At 44.2% G+C, this 13248-nt stretch overlaps 1 protein-coding gene across 1 annotated transcript in view; it reads left to right on the top strand.

The window, feature by feature from the left end:
* The first annotated feature begins 3563 nt into the window (after window positions 1–3563).
* The window catches only part of Ap3b1 (adaptor related protein complex 3 subunit beta 1), a 199983-nt gene continuing 190298 nt past the window's right edge, over window positions 3564–13248 (top strand). Inside the window, exon 1 of the mRNA XM_032899017.1 lies at window positions 3564–5750. Coding sequence (XP_032754908.1) covers window positions 5623–5750 — 128 coding nt within the window. The 5' untranslated portion in view covers window positions 3564–5622. The remainder of the gene's footprint in view (window positions 5751–13248) is intronic.

The raw sequence follows: 13248 nt of genomic DNA, 5'->3' as shown, positions 1-13248 counted from the left end.
TTCAGGCTTGGATATCAGCGATGCCAATCCTAGAAGGCGATTTTGGAAGTATGTTATCTTAAAACATCAGCAACAGTTTAAAGTATCAAAAAGTCTATATAGAATTATACTTGGGCTGGAGAGATGGCTCAATGGTTAAGAGTGCTGACTGCTCTTCCAGAGGTCCTGAGTTCAAATCCCAGCAACCTCATAGTGACTCACAACCATCTGTAATGGGATCTGATGCCCTCTTCTGGTGTGTCTGAAGACAGCAACAGTGTAATCATATACATTAAATAACTAAATCTTAAAAAAAAAAATGAATTGTTAAAAAAAAGAATTATGCTGGACTAAGGTTTCTTAAAAATATTTGTTTATTCATTTATTTATGTGATGTCCTAGGGTTTCTTTTGTTGTGAAGAGACACTATGATCACAGCATCTCATATAAAGAAAACCATTTAATCTGGGGCCGGCTTACACTCAGAGGTTTGGTCCATTATCACCATGGTGGGAAGCATGATGGCACGCAGGCAGACATGGAGCTAGAGGAGGAGCTGAGCGTTCTATACCTCGACCTGGAGGCAGCAGGGAGAGCGACACTGGACCGGGCTGGCATCTGATGCCTCAATACCTGCCCTTAGTGACACACTTTCTCCTATGAGGTCGCACTTCCAATCAGTGCCACTCTTTATGAGCTATTTTTATTCAAACCACCATATGTGTGCATGTGTCTGTGCATGGAGTATGCCCTTGTGTCTCTGTGTGCACTTGGAGGCCCGAAAAATGAGTTGGGTATCCTTCTTTATTACTCTCTGCCTAGTCTCTTGTGGTAAGGTCTTTTCCTAACCAGGAGCTTGGGTTTTCTCAGCACGGCTTGAAGCCAGCAACCCCCAATTCCTTCCTTGGACACTTGGCTTGTTTTGTGGCTTCTGGGATATGAACTCTTGACTATGCAGTAAGTATTGTCAGCCATCTTTCTTTCTTTTTTTTCCCCCCCTGGAGCTGGGGACCGAACCCAGGGCCTTGTGCTTTCTAGGCAAGCGCTCTACCACTGAGCTAAATCCCCAACCAGTCAGCCATCTTTCTAATCCCTCCCTGGTCCAGGACATTTTGGGGGCAGATTCTTGACAAATTTTCAATTTTTTTTCTATAATTAGTTTACTTAGATTTCTACCTGTTCACGTTTACAACTTATGCAAAATGAAGTTTAAATGCTTTATCTGTAGTTTGCTTGCAAATGAAGATGAGTAATCCACTTAAAATAAGCACTTTTCAAGTTTGCATAATTAATAGAAGATAAATTCACATTGTTTTGTAATTGAGTTGCTCTTAATCTGTCACATTTATGGTCACCATTTAGTTCTGTTTCCCCCAGAAACTGTGTACAATCAGGAGCATCGTCATTTGGTCTCAAAATTTTCCTACTTGGACAGTGACTTTTATTACGTCCCTATAAATCGAGCAGTAAACAACACTGACTATATATATATATATTCCTCAGCTCCAAAAAAAAAAAAAGCCTCATCTTTTAATAAAGAGAACTAAGGCTAGACAGAATGTAAAGTGGAATAGGATTATTACAGTGGGAAAGAGCGAGCTAACCCAGGGATGCATTTCGAATATACCAGGGATAATTGGTGGTGATTCATAAGTGTTTGGAGAAGGAGGTCAGGTCTAGGAATAGAAGTCTAGCTGGAGAACGGAATTCCTGCTGATGGCAGACAGATGACCACCACACCAAGGGAGGGAGGGATCAACTTTGATTAGATATGGAGGGTGGAATATTCTTGCTAAAAATAACTTTACGAAGAACCGAGATAGATGTAGGTCCAGCAGAAGTCAGAAGGCTGCAAAGTTTGGTCAAGAAAAGAATCTTTTTCATTAACAAAATAAAATAATATGTCGATATTTAAAGCAAGGTAACTCTGTGTGGCATATGAGAGACAAAGGGGATGGATAAAGAGACCCAAGAGAATACAAAGAGGAAAAAAATAAGGTATAGGGCTGGAGAGATGACTCTGATTAGGAGCACTAGGTGCTCTTCCAGAGGACCCTGGTTCTGTTCCCAGCAGCTACATGATAGCTCACAACTGTCTGTAGCTCCAGTTCCAGGAGATCTGACACCCTCAGACATACACAGATGCAGGTGGAGCACTGATGCCCATAAAGTAGCTAAACAAATCTTTAAAAAGACATAAGATGATATTGATTTTAATTTGCATTAGGAGAAACACACACACATATTGTGCTTGGAGAACAAGTTCAATACATACAAACGTTTTTCTTTTTTTGATACAGGGTCTTGATATGTAGTTCCAGCTGTCCTTGCATGCACTGTTATATAACACAGACCTTGAACTCACAGAGATCCGCTTGCCTCTGCCTCCCAAGTGCTGGGAGTAAAGGTGTGGGCCACCAAGCCCAGCATCCAAATTTATCATTTATTAGCATGATGGTTTAGATGAAAAAAATGGAGAATATTACATGAAGGTTTTGGTAAGTATTGCAGAAAAATCATGGAAAAATAACCTTGTATTTTTGAAAAAAGTATTTATTTCAACACACACACACACACAATGTACATGAGGGTAGGAAAGAAATCTGGCTTAGGTTTGGTAATAGATTTGATTCTTTGGTTCTTTCACAAGTGTTTCTTCTGGACAGTTAGCATTTATAATTTTTTATTAGAAAGCTTTAGGGCTATATAAAAGTTTTAAATTGTGGAGGAGTGGAAGATTAGACTTCTGCATAGGGAGTTAAAATTTTACTCTTTCTGTACGAATAGACAATCTTATAATTAGGGAGATCTAAGTCTCTCCTTGTCCACTTCCTCATGTTTTCAGAATGTGCTGGGTGGCTTTATGTCAGCTTGACACAAGGTAGGGCCACTGGAGAGGAGGGAACCTCAATTGGAGACATGTCTCATGCTGTGGTGACTGCCCCTCCCCCCATCGAATCATTTTGTTGCTACTTCCTGAATTTTGTTACTGTTATGAATCGTAATGTAAATTTCTGATAAGCAACACCTGAAGGGCTTGTGATCCACAGGTGGAGAACAGCTGCTGTATGGGGCATTTTCTTACTTAGTGATTGATGTGGGCCTATGGATGGTGCCATCCCTGGCTGGTGGTCTTGGGTTCCATTAGAAAGCAGACAGCGGGGGCTGGAGAGATGGTTCAGTGGTTAAGAGCACTGACTACTCTTTCAAAGGTCCTGAGTTCAAATCCCAGCAACCACATGGTGGCTCACAACCATCTGTAATGGAATCTGATGCTCTCTTCTGGGGTGTGTCTGAAGACAGCGACAGTGTACTCATAAATAATAAATAAATTAAAAAAAAAAAAAGCAAGCAGACAGCGCAAGCAATGGAACAAGCCAGTAAGCAGCACCCATTCACTGCCTATGCATCAGCTCCTGCCTCCAGGATCCTGTGAGTTCCTGTCCTGACTTCCTTTAATGATGGACAGTGTGTGGAAGTGTAAGCCAAATAAATAAACCCTTCCCTCCCCAACTTGCTTTGGTCATGGTGTTTCATTACAGCAACAGAAACCAAGAAACAGAGAAAGAGAATTTTATGTTTTTCCAAAGGACATAGGCTTTATATCTTTATAAAATATTCCAGGAAGGAGGAAAAAAATAAATTACCCAATACTGTTTCTTTTTCTTGAGAAACATAACAGCTTTGACAGCCCGTCCCATTCCAAGGACAAGCTAAACAGAATAAAGCAAGACTTCCCCCACAACTTTCCAAAGCATAGGTCAACTGTTTACACGAGTCTGTATGAAAATGAAACAAAACAACTAGTGAAAAATCCAGCAGCTTGTTAAAGAAAGAGAGACTTGAGAATGAGTCCTTTTCAAGTGGGGTGTGCTGGTGCACCGCAGACTTGGCAGCTTAAGGCAGGAGGATTGCAGGTTCCAGGCCAGGCAGGGCTACAGAGTGAGACCCTGTCTCTAAAAACAAAATAAACCTTTTTCATAAGAAAATGAACTATTCGAGATAAATTGGATTAACATGTTCGTGTGCAATTCTAAGACAATAAAAAGCACCTGGGGAGGGGGAAACACATGAAAGATAACCATATTCATTATCGACATGAACATATAAATTAATTATAACACAAGTATCTATATGACATTTATGACAAAATTATGAGAATGTGAGGAAATCCCTCTCATTCATAAATGTTAGGAGAGCAATTTAGAATATCTAATAAAAGTGTATATATTCTAAAATTAAAAAATTATATACTCAGGTCTATTTTGTAGTGAGGATGTGTACAGCATTGCCATTACTTGACAGATAAAGTAAGCAAGGCCTAGTGTCTTTCCGTAGTAAACGAATTAATTCATGCACACCACTTAGAATAGTGTATGGGGTATAAGTTAAGCATCATATAACACCTCACTGTGTATCATCACCGTCGATCAGTCGTAGGAGAGATTCCACCAACATCATCAATACCGGGAAGCAATGTATTTGAGATGCTCTAACACACATGTTGTCTGGACAGGTTCATTGAAAGGTTAACTAACTGCCAACATTTGATCAGTTTGGAGGCTCCTCTCCCTCCTGGCACTAGGGAGGATCATGTTTTCAGAAAGACGACGCGATATTTCAGTCAGGTAGAGAAATATTGGTGGGACCCGGGTTGGTGTTTGCCGGGTGCTACCATTGGGTTTTGGTGATTGTCTGTCCGGCTCCAGGTATTCAGTCCTTTCTGGACCGTAGGTGTAGGGAATGAGGAACGAAGGAACCATAGTCACCAGGGAGGCCGGCTGGTGAGGCTCCTCTTAGAAAGCTGCCCGGGGCAGGAGGGCTGCAGCTACCGCGATCACAAACCATCCCACCTAGCTGCTTAGGGGATGTTGGAAAGTTATTTGCCATAGAGTGGGAGCAGGTGGCTTCCAGAGGCGAGCGCACTCCGGCACGTCGCCGAGGCGCTCGGGGCAGCTGACTGCGGGCAGGACGCACGCCTAGAACTCCAAGTGAGAACCTCAAGCCCCAGGAATACTTAGCCAAAGCTTGCCCGTGGATGATCGCCTCGGTGCAGAGCCTGCAAGCCTTCCCGGGAGGAGGAGCTTTCAAGTCTAGAACGTCAGTGGTCTGGCCACGCTGGCTAAGAGAGGGGCGGGAACCTGCCTTAAAGGTTGAGAACTCGTGACCGCCGAAGCTAAGTTCGTCTGGCGTGTGCTCGGTGTTTCAGGAGGATTCCGGGAGCGATCAGCGGACAACAGAAGTGAAGCAAAGAACCTTGAAGGGTCTGAGATCTCCTCCAGCAAAACGCATCCAAGGGCCTCAAATCCAGTACTTTACTTGCCCACTACCCTCCGGCAAACTCGGTGCAAAAACCACAGCTTCCTGTTAAGGGTCTCGGGTGCAGCTTCCCGGCGGCCTCTAACACCCGGAGCGCGAGAATCCGGCGCTCCCGGAGCGGCGGGCGCGGGCCCGCGCGGACTCAGTGCGCACGCGCAGGGGGTGGGCCGCCCGGCCGGCTGGAGCGGTGACGAGCCCGGAAGCGCCGGCGCGCGCCCCCTCCGCACCAGAACTAGTTTTGTTCGGTGTCCTCGGAACGCCAGCCACCCGGAGAGAACCCCGCAAGCTCCCGCCCGCACCCGCCCGCTGGCCGGCACCGCCGCAATGTCTAGCAACAGTTTCGCCTACAACGAGCAGTCCGGAGGAGGGGAGGCGGCGGAGCTGGGGCAGGAGGCCACCTCGACCATCTCTTCCTCGGGCGCCTTCGGCCTCTTCAGCAGCGATTGGAAGAAGTGAGGACCCGGGCTCGGGGTGCGGGAGCGCTGCGGGGACGCTAGGCGGCCACCCGGCTGCTCTCGGTTCCGGAGGAACCTCCCTGCGGTCCCCGCTGCGGTGGGTGGGTGGGTGGGGTAGCCCCGCCGGCTGCGGGGCTTGTTCGGAACGTCTGGGGACGCCAAAGGCGACGCCGGTGGTTTTCAAACTTTGGTGGGGGAAAGGAAAACCGGTTGTTGAGCTGAGGTTCCACTTCCCAAACCGTTGACAGAGTTGATCTGGGCTGAGCACAGGAGCTTGAATTTTGAACTAGTGAATCAAACTAGTGGACAGGATCAGACCTCGAGAAAGTCATTTATTTAAAGGTGACGAGAGTATTTGGGGAAGGGGGTTGAGAGTGGGCCTGCTGCTTATTTGGATCCTGCAATATAAGGACTAAGAGGTGGGGTTCTCTATGAATGACAGCTTTGTTTTTTTTAAAACCCTTTGGCGTTTTCTTACACCGTGATCTTTGCACCAGGGTACTCTTTCCCCGCCCTCTAAGGCATTGAGATAATATTTAAATAGAGTGTTGCTGTGAACCAAACCTGATTCTAGTTATTTACAAATAGTATGAATTTTAAAAATAATCACTATCCACTTTTGTAAAAAGTTACTTAGGGTTCACAGCAAATACCGCCCAGAATTGAAAACAACCTTAGCGGATTCAGTTTTAGTTTAGTTTTTTTGTGGGGTGGGGTGGGGTGGGCTTTGCTTTGTCGTGGTTCCTCCCCACCCCTTGCTTTCTGACAGGGTCTCACTATGTAACCTTGGCTGATCTGGAACTCACTAGGTAGAGCAGGCTGGCCTGAAAAATCAGAGAAATCCTCCTGTCTCTGCTACCCCAGTGCACACACCACCATGCCATTTTATGTTTTTCTTATTTTTGATCTCTTATTGTTACATAGTGCAGTAAAACATAATAAACCGTCACTTAAGGTAAGGAAACTGGACTGATAGTCTCGTGGGTGTTAAGGGGTATAATTAAAATAAGAATTTGTGGATTAGACAGCTCAGACTGGTCCCCAACTGGAACTTGCCATTCTCCTGTGTCTGCCTCCCAGGTGCTAATAGTTGAAATTGAGGCGAAAATTCGACTCTATTGACTAACATCTTGCATAAAGCATATAAATTGTTTGTGTTCATTATTTGCAGGATATGAACGTTTAAAACATGATTGCTGTAAATCTGTCTTTGTGTGCATTTGTGTGACTGACTGATCCAACAAGGAGTTTATTATAACTACATTTACCTCAGTAGAAGGTTTCTGTAGTTGAATTTGCATGTGACTTGTGTACACTTAGTCTACTTTTCTAATCTCTAAGCATCTAAGGTGTTTTTTCTTTCCGGCTATGTAAAATTTGGGTCTGATTTGGGAAGAATGCATGCCTTACAGCTGAAGTTAGGGTTGAATTAAAATGAGCGAACCTTGAGTGCTTGTGCATGGACACTCATAATTAACATCTTCAGTGTGTTTCTGCGTGCCGGGGCTTTGCCTAGGCCAGTGCTCTGCCACCAAGCTACATCCCTAGTCCTCAGTCTTTAGTGGGCTGTTCCTGGTACTTCCATGATTCCACTTTAAGGGTGAGGAAACGGGAGTCTAGTTGGTTAGTTTGCCCAAGGTCACGAAGCTGTCAAATTTGAACCTAGACATTATAATCTCAGTTCTTTCTTTAATGTGTTTGCGTATGCTATTAACTCCTTGAAATCAATGCTATTTTTTCTTTTCTTTTCTTTTTTTTCGGAGCTGGGGACCGAACCCAGGGCCTTGTGCTTGCTAGGCAAGTGCTCTACCGCTGAGCTAAATCCCCAACCCTATTTTTTTTTTTTAATTAAGGAATGCATACAGCTCACCAAAAGTTTAAAGTTTTGCATAGTAGCTATAGATCCTATATGACTTCTGGCTTTCAGGAACTGAAACATTTTGGCTACTGAGCTGCAGTTTAATGGAGTCAGTCGTGTAGAAGGCAACAGACTCCTGTTCTGGAAGTGGCCACCTAGTCTCTCCTGAGCTCTCATTAAAAACATTTGTCTTTCGAAATAGGATCTCACTATGTAGCTCAGGCTGGCCTCAAACTTGTGATCCTTCTGCCTTAGACTCTTGAATGCTTGGATTTCTGGGTGTGACCTATCACACCTGGCCATTTTGCTCCACTTTTTAATGGATTACTTTGTAATGGCTTCTTTTCCTTTTGTCTTTGACTTTAAAATCATTTCGGTTTTTTATGCCCCCAGCATTTGTCAGGAGAACCACTCTATGTAAAGTCACCGGTTATCATTTTAGATTTTACTTTTTCACTTGCGTTGGTGTGTGGGTTTGTGCGGTACCCTCGGAGGCCAGAAGAAGGCCTGGAACTGGTGTTAACAGGCATACGGTGCTGGAACTGAAACTGGGGTCTTCTGAAGATCAGTGTGGACTCTCAGCCGCTGAGCTCTCTCTCCAGTCTGGAGTCACAGTCAAAACAGTCACTGTGCTCCCCTGCCCCCTCCTGTCTCCTTCCCTCTTCTCTCTGCCTTACCCCTTTCCTCTCACATCCACACACACACTTCTATACACACACGTCACATGCGTTGTTGTCTTTTGAACCATGGAGATTATGTTTAGATCGTGCCCTTTACTCTTAAAACCTTAGTATCTGTTTTTGGTAATAAAAACAGACCCTTAAGTCGTCAGATATGATCAAGGAGTTAACACTGGTACAGGAGATAGCGTGCTAGTCAACAGGCCTTTGCTGGAGTCCCATCATCTTTGGGTTTGAGTTTACGACACCGATTTGAGCACAGTGTCGTAATGTGTCATCTGTTGTGCCTGGAGACACAAGGTACCCAATCTTCCTAAGTTTCCCAGTTAAGGGCTTTTCTGGTAGCTTGACTATATAGTTTCTATTTTTACCCCCTTCCCCAATCTGGGTTTCTTGGGAGATAGCTCGAGACCATTTGGCTAGCTTTTACATTAAAGTCCTCAGCAGCCAGCCATGAAGTTTTTGTTATAGAGATGGGCCTCTGTGTGTGTGCAGGTAAGTGTAGGTGACTAAGGAGGGCAGCAGAGGGCAGCAGAGGGCAGCAGATGCCCTAGGGTTGGAGTAGGCGTGGCTGTGAGCACCTGATGTGGATTGGTAGCCTAAGATACAGTCTTCTGAACCCGCCTGCTGCTGTGGCTGAGTGGGGTGCCCTGCTCCCTGTGTCCTCTGCCATGTGCGCTCTCACTGTGTGTTTTGGGCTCTGTTCTTTAGTACTTCACTGACTGTTCCAAATACGTCTAATCTCTTCCTGATCAGTCACTGATTTTTGTTCTCAGAATCTATTTGAAATTTTGTAACCCTTCTCATCCTTCAAACAAAACCAGAACAGGAAGCTTACATTGCCCATGAATGCACATCCCCCTCAGCATATAGCTTTTGTGAATCATCCCAGTGCGTTGCTTTACTGACCTTACAATGTTTTTCATTTCTTCACTTTTAAATGTAAAGAACTAACTTCTGCCCCCTGGCCCCCGCCGCTTTATTTTGGAATAGTCTATATTTCCATTGCTTTTAGTTATCACCTAAGTCATTTGTCTTTATTTTTCAAAAAAAAAAAAAGAAAAGAAAAGAAAAAAAGAAAAAGAACCTTCCTTATCTTAGTCCATTTGGGTGTATGTATAAAGAAATAATTTCAATTTCTTCTGGCTTACCATCTAATTGCAAAGTAGTTTCTAGGTGAAGGGTAAGACTAGTCAATTTTCTGATTTTCTTCTGAATTTCTAAGTGTCTTTTTATGTATCTCATTAAAAAAATTTGAGCAATCATTTAAAAAAATTTTATTGCCACGCAGTAATTTTATATGTGTGTGTATATATGTATATACATATATACACACACATATACATATACATATATATATATTTATGATGTTCATGGTGGCATTTCAACATGTATATACATTACAAACTGATCAAACCAGGGTAAATTAGCAATTCTGTCTCCTTATTTTTTTTTGTGTACAGCCTTTGGCTCCTTTCTTGTTTCTCACAACTGTGAAGTAGTTCATTGAGGATTATAACTGGCTTACTGTACTATGCAGTGTCTTAGTTACTGTTCTGTTGCTGTAAGGAGACACCATGACCAAGGCAACTTTTGTAAAAGAAAGCATTAACTGGGAGTTTGCTTCAGTTTCAGAGTGTTAGTCCATGGTCATCCTGGTATACACAGGCCTGACACTGGAGCAGTCATTGAGAACGTTCCATCCTGATCTGCAGGTAGCAGGCAGAGGGAGCAAGACTGGTCCTGGTGTGGGCTTTTGAAACCCTAAAGCCAGTCCCAGAAGCATATCTTCTCCAGCAAGACCACACCTTCCCTAACAAGCACACACCCGATCCTTCCCAAACAGTTTCACTAAGTGGGACCAATCACTGCACATAGGAGCCTATGGGAGCCATTCTCATTCAGACCATCACAGGGGACTAGAACTCCTTTCATCTAACTAGTTTGGTAGTCATCCAGCTCCTCTCTTTCCCCCTCTCAGTTCAACAGAAACATACGAGTGATTGCAAATGTGTGATGCTGGTTCTGCTGGAGCATGTGTGATGCTGGTTCTGCTGGAGCACAGGGTTTCCAGTCTCCCCTTCCTAGAGAGCATTGTGCTATTAGAGAGTCACAGGAGGCAGAAGGTTTAGGTTAATGCTTTCCAGTGATAGCAGCTCAGCCATCACTCTGGCTCAGCTTGGTTGAGTTCCTGACATTTCAGTTTCCTTGTTGCTAGGAAGGCGTGGTAATACTTGCCTGTTCTGGGAGATTTTTTGTATTTAAAGGAGAGCTCTCATCTTCCCTCCCCCTTTCTCTTTCTCTCCTTCCTCTTTCCTTCTTTCCCTTCCCTGTCCGTTCTTCCTGTCTGTCTGTCTAGAGCTATGATCTCCTATTGTTCAGGCTGGCCCGGAACTCACTGTGTAGACAGATTAGCAGTCCTTTTCCCTCAGCCCCTCTGTAGTCCCGGGATGACAAGCATGAGTCACTGTGCGCAGAAGAGGGTGAGTTTTCTAACCTAGAATCAAAACTAGGAAAACGTGCCGGAGTGCCACTGAGGTGCTGGTGCTGCAGCCTGAGGTCTGAGGAGCCTTGCCACACGGGTGACAGAGGCTCCGTGTTCTCAGCAGCAGCTAGGGAAGCTTGGGGGTGGTTGAACCACCCAGGCAGACTGTTAGAAGATGGGCAGTGCACATAAAACCCATTTGCCTCTGAATAGAAGACTCTGGAAAGAGTGCACGGGGTAAATGGAATGGAGGCCGCAGCGGCCCTTGCATGTAATAATTAAAGATTAGCAACCAGGAATTCAGCAATCCGTCCCTACTGACTGAATTACATTGAAAGGTGAAAGGTTTAGCCCTCTGCTGATGTTGGAGTGGATTTGTTACTTTAGATTCAAAGAGCATTTTTAGAGACTACCTGAGGGCTGCCTGTTTCTCTGTTTCCCTGAAATGGGAGTTAGATTACGTGCGTTATCATTACGTGCATTATCATTACGTGCATTACCAGCTTTGTGGTGGCAGCCTTGAACATTCCTTCCCTCCCTCCCTCCCTCCCTCCCTCTCTCCCTCCCTCTCTCCCTCCCTCCGTCTTTAACCTCAGTGCTTCTCACTGCTGCTGACTCTGGAGATCACACTTACCTGGTTTGTATGAAGCTCTCACAGGCCCAGCTTTATCTCTCCCGTTTTGCTGTCTTTCAAGATGTTAGTAGACATGCACCTAGTGAGACAGTCTATTTAGAGGACGGCCTTAAGTATATTTTCCAAAACAAGCCAGTTCTAGGTGTCAGTAAAACATTATTTTGACATAGCTTAAACTGTGTCACTGTGTCACAAGATGAGCTGTAAATGTGTTTATGCAACTGTTTCCATTTCCATCTATATGTTAGTTTTATTAGAATCTGTGTCATGTTTTTATTTTTTATTTAATGCTTCTTTATGGTTTCAGTTGTCCCCTTTATTCTTACTCTAGTGTTTCTGATTGACATGTTTACTTTATCCAGTGATTCTGTGGCCTTGGCATTCTAGGAACTCAGTGGATATTTGTTAAACATTTATCAAGAGCAGTGGTTTTCAACCTTCCTAACACTGTGACCCTTTAATACAAGTCCTCATGGTGCGGTGACCCCCAGCCATAAAGTTACTTCATTGCTGTTTATAACTGTAATCTGCCTGCTGTTAGGAACTGTAGTATAAATACTTGATATGCAGGCCATCTGATACACAATCCACAGGTTGAGTGAGAGCTGCTGACTTGGAGAAATGTCTCACACATTGTAATACTAAGTGATATAATTCGTGTGGATCAGGAAAGTATTTTTGGGTTCACAGTTTTGTCTGATGCATATTTCTGTGTCCTTTTACTCTGCTCAGGGATTCAGACTGCATTAGGACTTACTGTCTCAGTGGACAGTGCTGTTCAGAAGTGGAGACTCAGAGAGAGAGAGAGAGAGAGAGAGAGAGAGAGAGAAAGAGAGAGAGACAGACAGCTCGGCAGTTGAGAGGGAGCACTTGTGCTCTTGTAGAGGACTGCAGTTCAGTCTCCAGCACACATGGGGCTCAGTCCTGTAACTCCAGCTTCACTTACTTGACACCTTTTTGTGATTGGTGTGGACACCTGCATACCTGTGCAGACATCACATTCGTGTGTGCACACACATGTAGGGTGGCTGGGGGTAGATTTTGTGCATAGCATTCTGTGCCAAGCCTGTGGTTTGATCCTGTGCACCTCCTTTTGTGGCCCCTTTACAAAAGACAGCTTACTACCTGCAATAGTTTCGGAACAGCCATTTTCTTCATGGCATTGCTTCTTGTCTTGACTGCGTTAGGTTTAATTAACTTGGAATTTCCATGTCAGTCAAGCTTTTACGCCTCATACCTTTCAAAGGCAGATTTTATTAAACCCTGGGATTACTCTATACATACTCTTTTGGGTTTGTGTGTGTCTTGGTGCTGTGATCTGATCCAGCTTGTGGTCTGTCGTGGGCTGGACTCCCTGCTCAGTGTTTCTCCTGAAGAGATAGTGGTCATTTATCTCCTGACAGTAATACAAACATAGACTGACTGCTAAATTGTGTTGGATATCTTGACTTTTCAGTGTGATATACTCACAGGATGGCATTTATTAATAGAATTTAATTCTTGAAATACATCTTAAACCAAATGTGATGGTTAAATGTGATGAAACCTGCCGATAAGAAGAGCTCTGCCCTCAGCGTCCCCTTTGCCTTGCTTCCCCCGGTCTATTCCTGCAGGAGAGTCAGTGCTGACTATATTTTAGCAGGTACTCAGCCAGGAAACTGCTTATCTCTTGATAGAGGCTACGTTAAGATCACCTAAATTTCTAAAAATCTGAATCCCTCCCTTTCTAGCTCGTCAGATGGTGAGCTGTGCAGTAGTGTGCTCTTAGGAGACACTTAGATCTTTGAGCGTCATTCCTCGGAAGGAAGGCATTTAAACGTCAGCAGCAACAAGGAGCA

This window comes from Rattus rattus, chromosome 3 (assembly GCF_011064425.1).
Source record: "Rattus rattus isolate New Zealand chromosome 3, Rrattus_CSIRO_v1, whole genome shotgun sequence".
Taxonomy (NCBI): Eukaryota; Metazoa; Chordata; class Mammalia; order Rodentia; family Muridae; genus Rattus; species Rattus rattus.
The sequence above is the reverse complement of the archived record's forward strand: the minus strand, read 5'-3'. Positions and strand labels throughout refer to the sequence as shown.